Source organism: Ips typographus, linkage group LG1 (assembly GCF_016097725.1).
Source record: "Ips typographus isolate SLU linkage group LG1, UJ_Ityp_2.0, whole genome shotgun sequence".
In the NCBI taxonomy this organism is placed as follows: domain Eukaryota; kingdom Metazoa; phylum Arthropoda; class Insecta; order Coleoptera; family Curculionidae; genus Ips; species Ips typographus.
The window spans coordinates 8294610-8310227 of record NC_138422.1 but is presented as its reverse complement, the minus strand read 5'-3'; the positions used below and the strand labels follow the sequence as shown (position 1 = coordinate 8310227).

The following is a 15618-nucleotide window of genomic DNA, read 5'->3' as shown; positions in this document are numbered from 1 at the left end:
GAATAATAATGTCTTAATTCCCACAAAAGTACATCTGGCTCAATCTAGAAATCCCAAAACAATATTTAAAAAATACAGTGTTGCCTAGTTGATCAGTTTTTCAGATAACAATAAAACATAATCCAATTTTGAAACCGGATCTTGTCATAAAATTCTTTAAAACTTTCCCCATTTAAGCGACCTTGTATCTGTAAAGCTAAAGCTTCATCAATTTGGCCAACCCCGTATACCACGAGACTTAAAATTACACTTTCTCCTCAACTCACTTTCGTTAAAAAGCCTTAGGCCGTTTTTACGGATGTGCCATCACGTGGTCGTGGTTGTTTGTCTCAACCATGCATTTTGTAACGTTCTTTAAATACCGTGGCCGAGGTGTTATTGGAAAGTGAAAATATGTATATGAAACCTACTGACCTAGAGAGACCGGAGGACAAAACGATTTTTTTAACTTGTTTTATTTGTTTCATGTCCATAAAAATGTCTCCTTGAACAACCATTTGTTTTGTTATACTAAAACTGTACAAGTTGTAGGTTTGTTTTCTATGAAAAGTGAACAATCATGTAAAATTCATAAACCGTCTATCCGTTACGGTAGGTAACACAAACATCTTGTTTAGGCGACATTGCGGCGTTTACTTTCACCAATTTGATCCAGATTCGTCACATGATTTGATTACTCCATTATTACTTAATTCTTATTTAATGTCTATGAAAAAGTAGTTTGTTGTTTGGAATTTCGTCGTCGTTCACTCGAATTTCTAGCCGTGTCAAATTTACAAATAATCACGAGTTTGCTCAGCCACACCTTTAAAAATTCGTATTCTTTTTATTGCTATAATTGCATCAACGAAATACCAAGAAATAATATCGTTCACCTTTCAATTTCAGATCTTCAGTAGTGTGGCTTATATGGTTGGTGCCTCTACTGATTCAAGCCCAAACTCCGTCAGTCAAATTCTACAACTTTAATATAAGCGCCTATACCAGAAGCTTACCAGACGATATTAAACCCATTGTGGCCAACGCCTTGAGGCTGGAAAGAGGTTCATATGTGGAAGATTCGCGTTTAACTGGAGAATGCAATTTTGAGGAAGAACCGCCTTGTCCTCCAAGCAAATATAGAACGGCAACTGGAGAGTGCAACAATATTCGTCATCCACGATGGGGGAATAGAGGAGCACCGTTTTTGAGGTTACTGCCTCCAAGTTATTCTGATGGTAAGTGTAAGAGTGTTTTAATTATTTACTCATCATCAGCGTTTTTTAAATAGACCTAGTTATTTAATAGTAGTATATTATTCAACAATCATGTAATCATAGCTATTATTGATAAACAAATGGTTAATAGTTTTAGTAAAAATTATACATTATACAACTGTACTAAAATTGAAACAAATTAGAATGATGCCACAAATATAAAATCCTTAAAAATCTTAGATTTTAAGCTCGATTTTAATACTGTTAGGTTAGTCAAGAATGAAAAATGTCAATTTTATTGAAAATTTTGTAAGACCTCTTTGACAATGTTTATCAAATTTCTCAAAAACTTTAAGTTTTAAGAGTCTTCCAGAAATAAAATTTAAGAAATGTTGAAGAGACCTTGGTGACGTTGGCACATTTTTGTCTTTGGCGATTAGGTGGTTGTTCAATTTTGGTAAAATTGAATTTTTAAATTGTCTTTTACATACTGATTCTTTCTAAACAACTAATGGGCTCGTGTGATCACACATATAGCATTACTTCCCACTCGTGACAGTAAACATGCTCATACCACACTAGTGATGTAAATAACTATTTAGCTACACAATTCAAAACCTAGTAGACATATCAGCAAAAATTCTCGTAATCTGAAGTCTTCAGCCTTACGACAACTAATTCTACATTTTATTAAATCGTGTTCACATACCTTCAGACAGTTTTTCATTAATAAATTTGCGTCTAATTATCACTCAGTAGTTCCGGAACAAAGTCGAATTGCACAATGGTTTATTCGGCAAAGTAGATATTATTGTTCTTTATGTAGGTTAGGTTTCCGAATTATTTCAAGCCCAAAAGAGGTCCGATTTACGTTCTTTTATTTTTTTTTTAACATGGTTACAGATTTTGTTAATATATTTATTTGCTGCTTGCGTTTCTATTTACTCTCATCTGTTTGTAACGAATTATTCAAGGATGTTTAGTTAGGATTTTATACATATGGACACTATTAATCAAATTCTTTCAAGTATTGTATGTTAAGTTAGTATGCATCCGTTTAATAATTGACTACAATAATATGGGTTGTTATGTGGATCAAGCCTTAACGTTTTTACTCTTTTAAAACGATGATATACAAGGCCAATAAGCTGAAGTGCAGAAAAAATTAAAATAATTACCTAATTAAAAAGCAGCAATCTGGTAAAGCTAACGTTTTTTTTAAATCTTTTTATAAAGGTTAATATCTGTGTTGTAATCGTACAGGTTTAGTGTACTCATCATCAGCAGACTAAAATATGTTTTTATTCTATTCATATGTTTGTATCCTTATGTGTCTAGTTTCTGTACTTATGCAGGGTGGTCCAATTGATATAGACCACTATTGTCAAATTTTGGTCCATAAACTGAAATCTCTAAGGGTTGTCGACATTTCTTACAGCCTTTTTTTAAGTAAGTTCTACACATTGAACTTAAACTTAACAAATTAGAACCTTCAGTTTTAGAGATATCGCAGAAAAACTAGCAGCTAAAGGGCGACTACTACAACCTCAAATCGGGGTCATTTTTGACAAGCGCAAAGTATAGACTATCTATCAATACTAATGCTTTTTGGACTTGGATATAACCAAGTTATTAAGGGATAAAGTGAAATATGTCCCCAAAATATTCAAGAAGTCAAATATTTAGTTTTTTTAAGTAAAAATGTTAAATTAGTCAGTCAAATTGTCAATTTTCTTCAAGAAAAATGTCTCTATACGTTGAAGTTTCTGGACCTGTCTTCTTCTGATTTGTTTTTTGAACTTTAAAGGGAAATTTGTTTTTAATTTCTGATTTTTGCGTACCACAATTGAAGAATCTTTAACTTTCAAAATACTGTATCTTTTTGAATAATTTGGTTTACTCTTTTTATAACTAATTTTAAAAGATTACCACTTATCCGCTTGTCTCGAAACTTCTAAATTAACGACAAAATTGTGTAGATTACAGAATGTGGCAGTTCAAGAGTTCTATATTCCTAGCTTTCCTAGCTTTTCCTAGTTCTCCAGTTTTCCTAGCTTAATCTTCTTTTTCTTCTAGTGCCTATTCGTTTCGAATATTGGCGACCATCCTGGCTATGATGACCTTGTTGACTGCTGCTTTAAACAGTTCTGTGGTTGTTTTTGAATACTATGTCCTTAGGTTCTTGAGCCATGATATCCTTCTTCCGGGCCCTCTCTTTCCAAACACTTTTCCTTGGAGGATGAATTTTAAGAGTTTGTATTTGTTGTCATTTCTCCTTATATGTCCGGGATATTCCAGTTTTCTTCTCTTAATCGTTTTCATCACTTCTTTTTCCTTCCCCATTCTTTCCAGTATTGTTTCGTTGGTCACTCTATCTACCCATAATATTCTAAGGATCCTTCTGTATAGCCACATCTCGAAGGCTTCGAACTTCTTTTGTGCAGCTTCGGTCAATGTCCAGGATTCCATGCCATAGTACAATATGGAGAACACATAGCAGCGCAGGAGTTTTACTTTGATATCTAATTTGAGGTTATGGCTTTTGAAGAGCTTAGACATTTTGATGAAGGCATCTCTTGCTTTTTCTATTCCACGTCTGATCTCTTGTGAGTGGTCCCACTGTTCGTTTATTAAGGTTTCCAGGTAGATAAGTTTGGATACCCTTTTTTTTTCGATATTTATAAAACCCACAAAACTTGGCAATATTGTTCCAAGATCTTAACTTGTGATCAAATTCAAATTGGACAACTTTTGCCCAAACTTTTACTGTTATAATTGGGGATTTTAGTTGGCGACTTTTATAGGGGACGTAGGACAAAATAAGGTTACTATCGTCGTTAGGTTGCTCATTTCCAGATCTTTTTGGATTAAAAATACTTGTAATTTAAACAACTTTATTGACTCTTTATTTGTGTCAAAATTGATTATTTTTATGGCAAAATTCAGTGTAAAAACGAGTCAAAAATAAATAATATATATATAATATATAATAATTTCTTAAAGTGCCTAACAAACATGATAAAGAATGTAACAATAAAAATGTTTTATTTTGTTGATTATTACAATTTCTACACAAAATGATTTATATCTAAATTATTTTTTTTGTAAAATTCTAATAGTGTGGAAACGTTCAATGTATGTACCATTAAAAATATCGCTAATAACTGCTATGTATCAGATTCCACAATAATTATTACAGAATTATACGAGAGCATTGTTTCGAAGGTAATTAATTGCTAATCCCAATATTTTACCAAGTTCACACAAAAGTCGTTACTAAGCACAAACATGTTACAGCAAAATAAAATTATTAACAACACGAACTGTCTAGATCCTGCTTGGTGTTGTTTTATTTCTTTGGTTTGTGTGTGTTTTTTTAATCTTTTTTAATGACACTTTGATGTTATAAAAATTGCCATGGCTCATCCGGATACTCAAAAATTACTGCTGGTAAACAAAAGCTCGTAAACATCACTGTATCATCGTTACGAGGAATTTGATACTGTAGATGAATAGTAATATGTTTATGCAGTTGAAATCTCGTACTTACGTATTCACTGTTAAATATAGTATAAACAGTTAGTAACAGGATTTTTCTAATTTGTCTTTCTTCAATGATCAGTGAATTGTTTTTCCTAGTGATGATTGATTATTTCGAAAGGAATTTCCTATCACGCGGATGTATTTTTTTTAACAAACCCGTTTACTTTTTCTATACGGAAGTACCGTTACTTGTCTACCAGTAACATTACACGGAACTCTAAGTACCCCAAAAAGAAATCAAATCTTATCGTTTTCAACGAGGAACGTCACCGGCAAAATGTCGTAAGACCGGTACGAATACCAGTTTTAAGAAGAATCACTTTCTCCACACTAAGTGGCAATTAAGAACAAATTAAGACCCGGTACCCAACTTGGTAACGGTCGTCGTAAAGTTAATGTTATCGTTTACCTCCTCAACCTTAAAAACTGTATTGTTTATTATTATATTTATATAAACAATTAAAGAAAATCAGATTACGGTTTTTGCGAGCGAAAGTGATACGTTTATTGGCAATTTGGGTAGTATGTTAATGGGATTGAGTTGTTGCGCATACAGTAAAAATAAATTCCATTTAAATTCAGGCACACGTATGTTATTATTTTAAAACGCGCATTTACATACTCAGTTGACATTTCCAAATGAGTGGATTTTTGGATTTTATGCATTTATGGATTCTACGTAAAGTTTTGGCTATTTTCTATGTAGCATATCCTAAGTCGACATTCAACGGTTTTCGAAAAAATACAAGTAAAAAAAAATATTTCATAAAAAAAAAGAAGTTTTACAGATACAAAAGTGGCACCCTTATAAAATACACTTGGTACACAAATTAAATGAAAACGATCCAAATCGACAAATGGAAATTAGCTAAATACTTTATGGACACACTGTATGTTTAACTTTGAATTTTACATATCTCAATACGACTTGGTAAATTGTTTTAAGCAAAATAGTGTCAGTTTTGAAAATTTTCTTATAACTAAAGATCTTTTTTTGTTATTTTATTGTTGTTAACGTGAAAACGTGGAAGCTATACATTTTGAAGCGCTAACAGATTGGATTTTAACAGGCAAAGTTCTAGAATTGGATAGTTTTAGTAATGTCGTTATTGACATCCAATGTTCCACAACAGATAGTTTTGCTTCCTTTTTTGAAAGGTATCTTATTCTCGTTGCCAAGATCGTATTCATCCCCAGATAGTAACTCAGTCGGTTCTACAAACAAATCGTCGGGATCAGAAAATCATCTTCACAAAGTTAGTAATCTTCCTCATCCTTTTCGGTTATGCCTTCTATAAACTCGTTGTACTGTCCTTCACTTGCACTGGACTGTTCTAAACTTGTATGTTTGAACTTTAATAATTTGTTTAGTCGTTTAGTTTAGCTGAAGCAAAGTTGTCCTGGTTTGTCTTTACGTTCTTACGTGGTGCTTTCTACTAAAAGTTTGTTTCTTTTGCTCTTTTTCTTTTTGAGTAGTTTCCGGAACATTTGTTGTATCTGTCTGGGCGCTTTGAGTGCTTATACTTTTTTCTTTACGGTGCAGACTCAGATTCTTCTTTTGAGCACTCATTTTCAGCAGTATCTTCACTCTCCATCACCTTTACAACAGCAGCGTTTTTGATTTTAACATTCTATGCAGTTTACTCCAAATTTACATAAAACTCACCTAAGTTTTTTACAATCCACTTTTGAATTTTTGAAAAACCAAATTTAAGAAATGTACGAAACTGTGTAATTAAAGAAGTAAACAAAAACATAACATAAAAAACTGTTTCCTTCCTCTTTCTTATTTTCGTTTATTTGCTTTACGTTATCCAAATCTTTTGTACCTTCTTGACAATGGTGTTAACCTATAAAGCTTATCTGCGTATTCCATCATCAAAAACCTCAACAGCTTAGCGTAGGATTGTAATTTATATTTTTTCAATTTACATCCTTTCTCTATCCATACTTTCTTCCTTATCTTAATAACATACAACGGTCAATTTGGTTTTTAGTAGGTTACCTTTGTGTGTGTTTTAGATTGAGCTGATTGAATAGAGTATGTGGAAGAAAAAAGAAAAAGTTACCTATAATTATACAAAACCGTTTTTTTTTTAATTTTTCTTAAACTAATATTCAGTAATAATGTGATTAAAATGAAATGCTCATACGAAACTAGTAATGTAAATAATTACATATTTTGTACTATTGTTTAATAATATGTTTATTAATCACTAGTTTGGAAACATTACTTACCCGTGAATAATGTATCATTACATGTGTCAGCTGATGTGTCTTAATTTCTGTGTGACAACGTGTTATTTTATAGATTACTTGGTCTAAAAAGAGAATTGTAGAAAAAGTGTATTATTCTTCTCACATAAACTCACGCAAACTTTTTCTTCATAAGTATTAGCTATCCTTGCACGTTGAATAATATACTATTTTTTAAATGAAAACTACATTATGATATATTTCAGGAAAATCACAACCAAGAAGATCAGTATCCTCCAATCCACTACCAAGTCCTGCCGATGTGGCTTCAGTACTGCAGAGTATTCCAGCCAGGAATCATGAATCAGTTACAGCCCTTTTGGGTTCTTGGGCGGAACTTCTTCTTCACGACTTGGCCAGTACCGGAGGTCTCAAAACTCACAATTGCTGCAAAAGTCAGACTAAAGTGCATGGGGAATGCTATGGAAAATTGGGAAATGGCAAATGTCTGGAGTATATGAGAAGTTTGCCTGCTGTTGATACTGGAAGCTGTAATTTCGGTAAGCAATTTTTTGGTTTACAACTTATTTTGTTCAAATATAAAATTTTAAACTTTACACAAAAAAATGAATGGTTTTCTAAAGTTGTGTGAATACGATTCATGTTAAATTATAACTCAAGTCTAAAATTGGTATCAAAAAATGTTTTTCATTCTTTGAAAATGCCTGTCAATATCAACGAACGAATTTGTTAAAATTACCATCAACTTTAAAAATTATGATCAATAGAATTGACACAGTGGTCACCAAAATACCTTTTTCTTTTCGATAATTCTTAAAAATGTTTTCGAAAAAGTTAAAAAAAACATATTTGTGACAACAAAGTTGATAGAAAAGTTTCTAGCATTTGAATGCAATTTGCCATTACAATTAAGATGTTTGTTGGATGGTTTTGGTTTTTATTTACTTCAGTTTGTGCTTTGTTTAGATCATTATGTTAAAACTAAAATTGAGTAGTGCAGACAACTGTATCAAGTTAATAACAGACGATTTATTACGAAGCAGTTACTGTTAGACTACTCTGTAAATTAAGGTTAATTTTCAATGTTGATGCACTATAGTCCTGAAATGTGACGCAATGATTTTGAAACACTCTGTACAACCATCAGATGTACCAAAAATATTCATTACTTTTTAAGCAGGTGGCACAAAATAATTTTCAAATGGGTCATATATTAATTGTTGTGATTTAGATACATAGTTATAGGACCTTTCAATCAGTGTATGTACAGCAATACTTATTCCATCCATGCAGATGGCTCAAATCAGTTCGAGAACAGTTCCTGAACGGTTCAGAATCATGAACCCGAACAATAACTTTTTTCTTAGTAAAGTCCGTTTTTAAAACACACATACACAAAAAAATTCTGAAAAAACTTGTTATTAAGTTTTTGTCTGTATACTGTTAGTTAAGTATAAAAACGGTGTACTTAGTCCATAAAATCAAAATTTCGCCCGTTTTCAAGCGGATAAAATGTGGTATTCAAATGACGTATTTTTTCTGGCGTGGGATGCTGAAATTAGAAAAAAAAACTACTCACTTTAGTGGTGCACACTTCCTTATTAGATCGCCTTCTTGAGTAATAAATGGCTTGGCGATTAACATTGAACTTTTATGTAAGATTAAATAAACGTTGCTGTAATTATAAGCTCAATTAGAAATTACTTTGTAATGCTTCGTTGAGCGGCTAAGTGTTGAAAAACAACGGTTTTGTTTCTAAACTGAAGAAGAAATGCTAGCGGTAATTTGAAATTGTATCGATCGGTTAGGTGGTGTTTTATTGCGTAATCGAGTAGCTCGAAAAGATATTGAGTACGTTTATATCGAGTATAAGTAAACTGGTGATACAGATTCAGAAAAATAAGAGGATTGTAATGTTCTATCTGATTAAAGTGGTTATGTCCATGTAATTAAACTTCGATGTAGAACTGTAAAAGATAAAGATACTTGAACTAAAACTACAACAAAAGAGAGTATTTAGAACGAAGATAAGAACCGCTAAGAATGACTCAGAATGAGTGGCTAAAACAACAGTGTGAAGAAATAGAACAGCTACAAAGAATACACGATGACTTCAACCTACACAGAAAGATCAAAGAGACGGCAGGAGATAGAGTCCATTCTCTAATGTAGAAAACGATAAGGAAGAATTAGCGCAGGATGATCAACAGCGTAAAATCATATGGGAAAATTATATTAGCAACCTTTTTGCCGATGAAAGACCTGCTGTTGAAAATGTAGATGACAAAGACCTCTCTGGACCTCCCATCACAAAAGAGGAAATTATAAGAGTGATCAATACATCCAAAGATAGAAAGGCGATTGGCCCAGACCGCATACCTGTAGAGTTGCTCAAACTGTTATTTTTAATCGAATCTATAACACACAAATGGTTAACATCGAATTTTATCGCCTTGCCGAAAAAGAACAATGCAACAAAATGTTAGGAACACAGACTAATCAGCCTCATGAGTCACACACGAAGATATTCCTTAAGATTATCCACTACAGAACATCAATAAAGTGCGAAAGATAAATCGGATCCACACAATTTGGATTCAGACGAGGTTTAGGCACGAGAAGGATTAGTTGAGACTCTAGTATTGATTCAGAACTGCAACGATCAGAGAAAGGACATAATGCTGTATTTTATCGATTATGAAAAGGCGTTCGACAGAGTCCAACATCATAAACTGATCCAAATCCTAACTAGATTGGACATAGACCAAAAAGACATCCGCTGCATTCAAAGCCTATACTGGAACCAAATTGCTGAAGTCAAAGTTGGTAACGATCTCACAGAAGCAAGACCAATTTGTAGAGGGATCAGACAAGGCTGTGTTCTCTTCAATTTATATTCTTAAGCCATATTTCAGGAAGCCCTAGAAGAAGGCAACCTGGGCGTTAAGGTGAATGGTGTATGGGTCAACAATATTCGCTCTGCAGACGACACAGTTCTAATTGCAGATAATGCTTGATGGGACTGTTGGGGAATGGAGTAAGAACATGGGCCTCAATATTAACACCGAGAAGATACGTAATAGGGAGGAGTGGACAAATGTGATCGCAAACATCCATCAATGGACACGCAGCAGAAGAATAAGAAGATGAACCAACATTCTATTTTTACAAATACATTAATACAATTAATAATCAATAACTTAGTAATAGCTTGTGTATCCCACACTTTTTTAAAAAAAAATGTGATTTTTTTGTATTAGGAGAAGGGTTCTTCCTGGTATTCTGCACTACAAATAGACTGTCTCGCTTATAGCTAGTATTTACCTGTCAAGCAATTATTAAAAAAAATATATTTTATATCGTTTTCTGATCTTTTTGGCAGTAAATTCAACAAAACCTCGTCGGCTTCAGATGATACTTTAGCTGGAAGGATGTCACACTCTTCAAACCATTTTTTTTTACCGACATTATGATCACGTATTCTACCAATTATTGTTTAGTGTTACATCTCACTGATACTAAATTTGCTTTAATTAAATGTATTTGAATTTTCTTTTCAAACTTTTGACTTTTGTTTAAGTGAAAAGTGAAACCTGACCATCGGATTAACAGTCTAGGCAGTGACTAATTCGATTTTAAATCTTATAGACCTGCTTTGTGCCAACCTACGATTTACGAAGAATTTACCTTAACCTAGAGTGAAAGTAAATCGTCGTGCGTAATAAACGAACCAATTGTTTAAAGTAATAATTATGACATGGCAAGTTATTCGAGTAATAGCCAGTTTACATCTACCAGCTAATGACATATGGATAAATTTGTATTTTTTTTTATAACTCAATTTTAACTGAAGCACTCAACCCATTAATACCATCATACTTATATGCTCAATGTTGTGTTTGCTTTCTATTGTAAATTATGTTGCGCATGAGGTAGCTTCCGCGCACTAAATTAAAGTTAATAGAAATTTGATTAAATTATTAACGGTTCTTCATTTGTACACTTTCCTCGTTGTAAATGGACTCAGTTGCGTAAGATGGTGTAAGCATTCTTTGCCTTTTCAATCAGGACTAATGATTTAAGTACGTTTATTCCTGTAAACCTAGTTTCGTTTATTTTTTTAATTCATTATATTTTCTGATTGTTCAAGATAAATTTTCTTAATATCCTTATCAGAATGTTTACTTAGTCAACTTTTCCAAAGTTTTTATCTTGTTCTGAGGTTTCTTGACAAATTTTCAATTTAAAAACTGAAAGAAGGCTCACACAAACAAAAGTCACGAAATATTGCCTAAACTATTTTTCTTCATGCATGTTATTGTGTTATTATGTGTGTAACAACAGTTAAAACAAATTTAAACAAACCTAACCACACATAACTTGCTGCCTTTGGAGGAGTGTTTCCATCTGGGTTACAGTTTTGTTATATCAATACTGAAAAAATGACGAAATTTGTGTTGTCTTAGCTACAAAAGTTGTGCCGTGTTATGTTTTCAGAATTAAAGACATTTTGATAATAAACTGCTGGTCAAAAAGAATGGGACAGCAAAATTGTTGGTCATTTTTGAGCGGCTGTTTCTTTAAATTGATTTACTCGATTTTAATAATTTTTTTGAAAATTAAAAGGTATTTTCTTCTTTTTTCTGATGACCGAAATAACTTATTTGAAAGTTTTTTCGTTAACTCACCAAAATTAAGGGTTAAAGTTATTTACCACAGTTTTTATTCTTGTCAACTTGACGATATGATCTAGGCCCCGTTAGTTATGATACTTCATGGAACGAGGAGAGCGAATGTGACGTAACGATGAGGTAATTAGACAGTTGGTAAAATTTTTGGTTTTGTTAAATTACATCATCGTGACATCACTTTGCTCGCTCCAAAGAACTCGAATTTCTAACAAAAAACAAAATAAAAAAAAAGATGCAAATCATAATTTTCAACTTCAACTCATTCAAGCACTTTCATTGGACATTTTTATTGTTTTCATTAGTTGTTAGCAAAACGAAATCAGAATTAATTTTGGTCTGTCTCAACAGCCTTACAGGCACAATCATGGTCAATTACCGGTTACGCTCTAATTAATTATCCGTTATTAATTCAGGTGGTTATGTCACATCAAGCGTGACAATCAGATATCAAACTTTTTTTTGTTATCTCTGCTTTTATGCAAACTACACTTTAGAGGATTTTGAGAGTAGTTTTGTTTAAGTTAAATGTTTCGGCTGTTTTATATTATATACAAACTAAAACAGTTGTACTAACGTTTTTTTTGTAGAAACTATATCCATATTAATTTCAAATTAATTCCTAAATGTGTAACGTTTGTATTCTTAAAAAATATCCCAAACTAACAAATTGCCGATTTTAGGGCAATTATTTAATTGCTTCTCTTAATTTCCTATTTTTAAATCAATTGAAATAATAATGTGATAAATAACTGTCATTCCAAAAGTAACTTAAATATATCAATCAAAGCAATCTCGACCTTGCTTTCAGTAATTTGATATTACACAAGACAATTAACGCAGCAATAAAATATCACATGATCTGAAATGTAAAAAGTGCTTATAGTAGGCCAAAATTGTGACGGAAGACAATGCATTTAACAGGTTTTACCTTTTATGTTTACGAACAGGCCAGATGTATCTTAACGCTCCTAATAATAATTTATTCAGACCCACCGTATTTTTGTTAACGAGATTATCTTTTAAAAACACCCTATACAATAAGTAGTGTATTGTTGTTCTACATAGAAATTCTCGGATGAACAGCGCTGAATATTCATTATTTCTTCTAGTTTAAAATTAACAATTGCAATTATTTTATGAAGTACTGCAACAAAGTGCTTTGGCAAATATGCTACTTATTCACAAAAGAGCTCTCAGCATAATTGGACGTTGTTAAATAATTTAATGATAATCTTGAGATGAAAAATTATTTCCTTTTCCATATTTACGTCGCAGATTTTGAAGATATTTTATTACAGTGTGTTCAGTGACTTCTGACTGCGTCACAATCACCAGCAAAAAACGTATGTCGGTGATTAAATGTGAAATTGATTGATTGTCAAAATGATTATAATTTTATGGCGTTTTTGGTTGGCATGTTGGCATACTGTTATAACGACATTTGATAGAATAGGATACAGATATACTAGTTTTGCACTAAAATTGCCAATCAAAAACGCCGTTAAGTTATGTTCTAACTTAAGGCAGGGACTACAATAAATTATATGTATAGTATATGACCAACCAATCAAACTTTATATACCAACAACAAAACAATTAAAAAAAACTGTAGTTAGTTACAGAAAAAATCGTAAATCCTTCTTCAAGTATGGTAAAACTTCTCGATTTTTTGGTTTTAATGTCTGGCAAAACTACGAAAAATATTTTTTTTCGTCTTGAATTTTCAGCAGTTTCAAGCCACTTTCAAGAACAAGTCGTCGGGTACTTTTTTCGTTCAAATAATTTCTCTATTTCGCTCTCTTCACTTCTCTATTTTTCGTCGTTCTTTATGTCTTGGACTTCTTTGGTTTGTCTTCCTGTGATTTGCTTTTCAAAAGCCTCGTTAGTTTGCCATGTTTTGATTAGTATTTGGTCCATAGTGACGATGGGGCTATTTTTATTGCAAATGTAAAAAATAACCCAATAGAAAATTTTCATCGATACCTTTTATCTTCCGTAAATTCATCCAAGACACAAATATTTTGAACTGCTTGCATCTCGGAACTTTTCTGGCAAAATCTGCATCGCTGCTTCTTCCGTTTCCGTAAAGATATCCTCAGGAACATAATTTTCATCGGTTTCCTCCATTTTCTATACGGTTGCTGTAAGCAAATTTGCTATCAAACAAATAAACAACCAACTTTGATCAAAATTTAAAAAAGTCACTGTCAAGTCATTCTGACATTTATAGGGTACTGAGAAGCAAGTAGCTTTGATTTGATTACAAAGCTTATTAATTATTATTTACTGCAAAACCGATTTCTTCCACTTGTTGAATAAAACATTGTATGCTACTCGTGTGTTATGTTTCCTAAGTTACTTAAGAATTTATCTTTCTTGCGTGACTTACTTTCAACATATGTACACTAGTCCCATAAATAACTATTACTGCTACCTGATTATATAAACTTCAAAATTGTTGTGTCCGTGTCTCTGTAGTAAAACCACGTGGAAAATTGCTAAGAATCCAGTCTATTAAAAAACTTACTAATTTATAGGGCCAATTTGAAAATTTTGAAGCAAAGCATTTGGATGAAATCATGAAAGAAAAATTACAAAAAGCTTCCTAACAACAAACCTACAAAAAGAAAAAGATAGTTTGTGTTTCTAAAATTAATGAGATTTTAATTTCAGGGATGGGCAATGTTGAAAATTTATGTTAATATAATTAGTGACATGTAGTTCAAATACCCACATCTGCTCTGAATTTAGACCGATAAATAATGTTCCTGTATATGAAAAAGTTTTAGAAATGGTAGCACACTGTTCTACAATATGCCAAAATATATACTGCATGATGTTCAAACTGTACAGAATAGAGCTATGCGGATAATTCTCAGGTGTAATCGCTATACACCAAACAATATTGAATGTCTTAAATATTTTATCTGTTAAACAAAAGGTCGTATATAATTCCTTTGTATTGTGTATGTATTTATCTATAAAGTAAAAAATAAATTAGTACCGTCTTATATATGTGATTATTTCCCTCATTGTACTAGAAGCCAATAAAATTCAAGGAACCTTTCTAGTTCGACCAATGAGAGCCGTTATATACTGAATAAATCCCTAGTTGCTAAAATTTTACACTGATAAACACCTCCTACCTTTTTCGAATACGTTTTTTTGAAGAACATTTGATATTAAACGAAACGGGATTTAGACACATATAAAATTTAAGCTATTTTCTTCAATATTAACAATTAATAAATCACTATAACGTAGTTTCCATTAAAAAATTACATAAATTAAAATATTATGACGTCTGATTGTCAATCTGAAATGTAAACAAAAATATACATGGCTGAACGAAAATCTGTCGTCTGCTGGGGTGAGTTCAATATTATCATTAATTTCATCACGTTTAGTTTAGTATTTGTGTTCTAACTAAGGTGTTTTCTTGTTAATAAACTAAAATGTGAGTTTTCAGGAAATAATCTTGACATATACCCCTCGGCGTTCACGTTTTATCACGTAAAATGTGCATTGGTAGGTTTTTTGCAAAATTTTTCTTTTAGGCAAATGGTTTCGACTAAATAATTCTTTGGAAAAATTCCTTCGACCTGCGGTCTCAGGATTTTATCGTCGAATTATTTAGTCTCAATCATTTTCCAAGCAAAATTTTGCAAAAAATCACCTATGCACAGTTTACCCGATAAAACTTGAACGTGTCGGGATATAACCTATGATAAAATACAACATTTTGCTGATATACATAGTTACAATACTAGAAATAATTTTGATTTTGTTTTGACGGATAAATACGCTAGCAACATTTTATGTAGGGGTCTGTTCGAGTTTAACCGTTTACCAAAAGAAATAAAAATGTGTGAGTATCTTAATAAGTTTAAAAAATGTATGCGAGACTATGTGCTTCTAAAATATTAGTACAGAATTTGTGAAATGAATGGGAAATTTTTTGGAAAGTTATT

At 32.1% G+C, this 15618-nt stretch overlaps 1 protein-coding gene across 1 annotated transcript in view; it reads left to right on the top strand.

Moving 5' to 3' along the window:
- Positions 1-15618, top strand: part of LOC145731847 (peroxidasin-like) — a 54417-nt gene that overhangs the window by 14554 nt on the left and 24245 nt on the right. Inside the window, exons 2-3 of the mRNA XM_081983871.1 lie at positions 889-1217; positions 7202-7495. Coding sequence (XP_081839997.1) covers positions 889-1217; positions 7202-7495 — 623 coding nt within the window. The remainder of the gene's footprint in view (positions 1-888; positions 1218-7201; positions 7496-15618) is intronic.